This window comes from Stegostoma tigrinum, unplaced genomic scaffold (genome assembly GCF_030684315.1).
Source record: "Stegostoma tigrinum isolate sSteTig4 unplaced genomic scaffold, sSteTig4.hap1 scaffold_555, whole genome shotgun sequence".
Taxonomy (NCBI): Eukaryota; Metazoa; Chordata; class Chondrichthyes; order Orectolobiformes; family Stegostomatidae; genus Stegostoma; species Stegostoma tigrinum.
The window spans coordinates 40024-46023 of record NW_026728489.1 but is presented as its reverse complement, the minus strand read 5'-3'; the positions used below and the strand labels follow the sequence as shown (position 1 = coordinate 46023).

Sequence of the window (6000 nt, the reverse complement as noted above, 5' to 3'; positions counted from 1 at the left end):
GAGATATTCGAGAGGTTTGAGATTTACAATCAAGAAAGAAATTGACCAAATGACTTCCTTGGACAACATACATTGTCCATTGTTGGAAACAAACAGAAGTTTTTGTTTCCACAGTTGTTTGCAAATAGCCAATCAAGATCATAAAATAATGTTTTAAGATAATTTACAAAGCAAGGCAATTGAGGAAGATGTATTGGATGTATTGAACTCTCAACTACCTCTCTTAAGTTTAGGAATATCAATATTTTTCTTCTGAATAACTTTTGCAGATCTCTTCAAACAAGTAGCTGAACCCACAGATTTATGTGACCAACGAAGCCTGAGCCTTTTGCTTCACAATGCAGTCCAGATCCCTCGGCAGCTCGGTGAGGTACCTTCATTTGGAGGCAGAAACATTGAACCAAGTGTCTGCAGTTGCTTCCAACATGTAAGTGTGCTCTGCGCCAATTCAATAGGTCAAGCGGGTCTACTTGCCAGTGTGAATTTTGTGCTCATTTTCGGTTTGAATTAGTTCCAGAGGCCAACATGTACCACGACTAATCCAAGGCTATCATGTTTATAAATAGTCAATGTTTTTATTAAATTAATGATTAAAAACAATGTCAGAAACCCCAGTGATAGTGTATTAGATATCACTGAGGATAGCGGATGTAAACTTGACATAATAAGTCATGCAGCTGATCTTTTATTTCCCTCTCGGGCCAGAACAAAAACAGAGATTGATATTGAACACTTTGTAGAGTGGGTGAGATTGGAGCCTCGATCCATGGTCTGGCTGCCTGTTCTACACCATGTGGCAGCTGCTGAAACTGCAAAACATCAGGCGAAGTGTAACATCTGCAAAGAGTACCCATTCGTAGGTTTCAGGTGAGATGTGCAAACCAGCAGAAAGTTAGTGGGAGTTAGTTTTTAAAGAAAGCTTTAACTTTAGATGTTCTATTAGAAACTCGATCAGTCAACAACACAACTGAAATCATCAAAAATCCCAACAAACTCATGGACCAGAGAAGTAATTAGGACAAATTAAGTATCAACTTCTTTAACTTAATTTTTTGTGAGAGGTGAGTGCTGCATGCTTTTGGTATTTTGTTCACCGTTGCATTGATCACAGACACTGTGGCTCAGAATGGATTGTGACTTGACTTCCGGTTGGTTCTGTAATTTGCAATTATTGAGAATTTACAGAAAGGCCTTTTTATTAGTCCTGTAATCAGTGTGTGTGCATCCTATGAAAGTGATTGCTGCGTTGTTGCTAAATGATCGATAAAACTTCTTGTCCATAATTAGTAAATTAAATTGCATATTTGGACAGGATTTCTAAGGGGTAAATTGACCCTTTTCAGTTAACTATTCTCCTACATTTCTAAGATTGGCCATCTTGGAGAAGGTGCGTGTTACTGCCATTGATCTGATCAAACAACTCCCTGTCTAAGAAGAACTGGAGTGAGACTCCAACTGTGGATGAAACTATGACTGCCATAACTAAGTAAAGAGCAACAGCGACCCGGAGTCAATTGAATTCCATCTGAAGCTTGAGGAATGGTGGCCTAACTCTGAAGGCCAAGATCTGTTAGCTTTTCATGGACTATGAGGAACAGGGCAGGATTTCACAAAATCTTTAAGATGCCATATCTTATACAAAACTGAAGGAGAAATGTCAGATTGCTCAAAGAACCATGGGATCACCAGCCTTTCCATTGCTGGGAAGATTCTGGCAAGGTTACTTCTGAATAGGTTTATACCACCAAGGCGAATGAAAACCTTCCATGCGAAGGGAACTTTGTGAAAATGTTGGAGACAGAGCAGAACTAATTTACAATAATGATTCCAGGGTTGAGATATCTCATAGAACATAGAACATAGAACAGTACAGCACAGAACAGGCCCTTCAGCCCACAATGTTGTGCCGACCATCGATCCTCATGGATGCACCCTCAAATTTCTGTGACCATATGCATGTCCAGCAGTCTCTTAAATGACCCCAATGACCTTGCTTCCACAACTGCTGCTGGCAACGCATTCCATGCTCTCACAACTCTCTGCGTAAAGAACCTGCCTCTGACATCCCCTCTATACTTTCCACCAACCAGCTTAAAACTATGACCCCTCGTGCTAGCCATTTCTGCCCTGGGAAATAGTCTCTGGCTATCGACTCTATCTATGCCTCTCATTATCTTGTATACCTCAATTAGGTCCCCTCTCCTCCTCCTTTTCTCCAATGAAAAGAGACCGAGCTCAGTCAACCTCTCTTCATAAGATAAGCCCTCCAGTCCAGGCAGCATCCTGGTAAACCTCCTCTGAACCCTCTCCAAAGCATCCACATCTTTCCTATAATAGGGCGCCCAGAACTGGACGCAGTATTCCAAGTGCGGTCTAACCAAAGTTTTATAGAGCTGCAACAAGATCTCACGACTCTTAAACTCAACCCCCCTGTTAATGAAAGCCAAAACACCATATGCTTTCTTAACAACCCTGTCCACTTGGGTGGCCATTTTAAGGGATCTATGTATCTGCACACCAAGATCCCTCTGTTCCTCCACGCTGCCAAGAATCCTATCCTTAATCCTGTACTCAGCTTTCAAATTCGACCTTCCAAAATGCATCACCTCGCATTTATCCAGGTTGAACTCCATCTGCCACCTCTCAGCCCATCTCTGCATCCTGTCAATGTCCCGCTGCAGCCTACAACAGCCCTCTACACTGTCAACGACACCTCCGACCTTTGTGTCGTCTGCAAACTTGCTGACCCATCCTTCAATTCCCTCGTCCAAGTCATTAATAAAAATTACAAACAGTAGAGGCCCAAGGACAGAGCCCTGTGGAACCCCACTCACCACTGACTTCCAGGCAGAATATTTTCCTTCTACTACCACTCGCTGTCTTCTGTTGGCCAGCCAATTCTGTATCCAAGCAGCTAAGTTCCCCTGTATCCCATTCCTCCTGACCTTCTGAATGAGCCTTCCATGGGGAACCTTATCAAATGCCTTACTGAAGTCCATATACACCACATCCACAGCTTGACCCTCATCAACCTTACTAGTCACATCCTCAAAAAACTCGATAAGGTTTGTAAGGCATGACCTACCCCTCACAAAGCCGTGTTGATTGTATTTGATCAAGCCATGCTCTTCCAGATGGTCATAAATCTTATCCCTCAGAATCCTTTCTAACACCTTGCAGACGACAGACGTGAGACTTACCGGTCTATAATTGCCGGGGATTTCCCTATTTCCTTTCTTGAAGAGAGGAATTACATTTGCCTCTCTCCAGTCCTCAGGTACGACTCCAGTGGAGAGCGAGGATGCAAAGATCTTCGCAAGTGGCGAAGCAATTGCATTTCTCGCTTCCCAAAGCAGCCGAGGACAAATCTGATCCGGGCCTGGCGACATGTCAATCTTAATGTTTGACAAAATTTTCAGTACATCAGCTTCCTCTATCTCTATCCATTCCAGCATGCACACCTGCTCCTCAAAGGTTTCATTCACTACACAGGTCGTTTCTTTCGTAAAGACAGAAGCAAAAAACTCATTTAGGGCTTCCCCTACCTCCTCAGGCTCCACACACAAGTTCCCTATGCTATCCCTGATCGGCCCTACTCTTTCTTTGACCATTCTCTTATTCCTCACGTAAGTGTAAAATGCCTTTGTGTTTTCCCGGATTCCTTCTGCCAAGCCTTTCTCGTGCCCCCTCCTGGCTCTCCTCAGACCATTTTTGAGCTCCTTCCTTGCCTGCATGTAATCCTCTCTAGCTGAACTTGACCCTAGCTTCCTCCACCTTATGTAAGCTACCTTCTTACTTTGCACTAGAAGCTCCACCGCTCTCGTCATCCAAGGTTCCTTTATCTTACCCCGTCTTGCCTGTCTCAGAGGGACATATTTACTCATCACTCCCAACAACTGTTCCTTAAACAGTCTCCACATGTCTATAGTTCCCTTACCATGGAACAACTGCTCCCAGTCCATGCTTCCTAACTCGTGTCTAATCGCATCATAGTTTCCTCTTCCCCAATTAAATATCCTCCCATTCTGCCTAATCCTCTCCTTCTCCATAGCTATGTAGAATGAGAGAGTGTTATGGTCACTATCACCAAAATGCTCTCCCACCACAAGATCTGATACCTGCCCCGGCTCGTTTCCGAGCACCAAGTCTAGAATGGCCTCTCCCCTCGTCGGCCTGTCAACGTACTGCGTTAGGAAACCCTCCTGAACACACCTTACAAAAACAGCTCCATTCAAATCTTCTGCTCGAAGGAGGTTCCAATCAATATTAGGAAAGTTAAAGTCACCCATTACAACAACCCTACTGCGTCCACACTTTTCCAAAATCTGTCGACCTATGCTTTCTACAATCTCCCTGCTGCTATTGGGGGGCCTGTAGTAAACCCCTAACGAGGTGACTACTCCCTTGCTGCTCCTAATTTCCACCCATACTGACTCAGTAGGCAGATCTTCCTCGACAATGGAAGCTTCTGTAGCTGTGATACCCTCTCTGATTAGTAGTGCTACACCCCCTCCTCTTTTTCCCCCCTCCCTATTCTTTTTAAATGTTCTAAACCCTGGAATATCCAGCAACCATTCCAGCCCATGAGAAACCCATGTCTCTGTTATGGCCACAACATCATAGCACCAGGTACTGATCCATGCTCTAAGTTCATCACTTTTATTCCTGATACTCCTTGCATTAAAGCAAACACACTTTAACCGATCCCTTGGTTCCTTCCCAGGAAAATCCTTCCCACTAGCTGGTCTACCTCTTGCTACTGCCTCACCTGCATCAACACTCACCTCTGGTATACAGCTCAGGTTCCCACCCCCCTGCCATACTAGTTTAAACCCTCCCGAACTACTCGAGGAAACCTTCCACCCAGGACATTGGTCCCCTTCCAGTTCAGATGCAACCCGTCCTTCTTGTACAGGTCCCACCTTCCCCAGAAGGCATCCCAATTATCAACATATCTGAAACCCTCCCTCCTACACCAGCTGCGTAGCCACGTGTTCAGCTGCGCCCGCTCCCTGTTCCTCACAATTATCATTATGAAAATCTCATTATGAAAATTGATTAGAGGAATTAGGACAGCTTTCCTCGAAGATGCTGAGACTTAGAAGAGATTATTTTGAATCTTGCAAAATCATTTGAAGTCTGGTCAGAGTAGACGAGGGGAAGACTTTCCTACTTGTGACAGAATTGAGAATAAGATGCAGAGGTTTGAAGTGATTGACTAAAGAAGTAACTGCAGTGTAAGAAATAGCTTTATCACAGTCTATAGAATGCATTACCTAGAGGAGGCAGTTTCAGTAAAAGATGCAAGAAAGCATTAGTTAATTAATTAAAGAGAAATAATGTGCAGGTTAAGGAAAAGGCACTAATTTGTGACATGTATTTGGAGAGCTAGCTCAAACATGATGGACCAAATGGCTTCCTTTTACTGTGATTTGAACCTAAAATTCATTAAAAGTAAAGTGTAATTGGCTCTGGGACACGGTGGAAAAGGATAAGGTAAACAGGACGTGTGTGATCGGAGACTTGATAGTTGGAGGGGCAGATAGGAGATTTTGTAGCCGCAATCAGGAATCCAAACACAGAACTTGCATGAATGAACAAAGAAGAGGAATCGATTCAGTTGCCTCCAGTGAAGACTGTGACCACACCTTCACCCGCTGTGGGAGAATCTGCCTGATATGAATGAACCAACCACCAATAGGTCCGCAACCAATAAGCACAACTTTCCTCGCGTGTTCATCCAGTGCGAAGCACCAAGAGGAAGGCAGCTTTTTTCCTACATTTTGTCAGCTTGACCATTTGGGAAGAGAGCCCCCCTTCTCTGACATTCTGTTCTATAAAGATCAAATGTATTGGTTCCTGATGTTGTGTGAGGCCAGTGAACTTCCACAATTCTACCACACTGTTGCTTCCAAATCTATTTCTTTCCTTACCATCTCCTCAATGTTTCATCTTCTCAATCTACCGTCTGTCTGTATTTCTTCCGACTGTTGTTCAGAA

At 43.8% G+C, this 6000-nt stretch overlaps 1 protein-coding gene across 1 annotated transcript in view; it reads left to right on the top strand.

Annotated features, from left to right (window-relative positions):
* The first annotated feature begins 275 nt into the window (after positions 1–275).
* LOC132208868 (dystrotelin-like) overlaps positions 276–6000 on the top strand; it is a 45652-nt gene continuing 39927 nt past the window's right edge. Inside the window, exon 1 of the mRNA XM_059644183.1 lies at positions 276–427. Within this exon, the coding sequence (XP_059500166.1) occupies positions 339–427 (89 nt within the window). The 5' untranslated portion in view covers positions 276–338. The remainder of the gene's footprint in view (positions 428–6000) is intronic.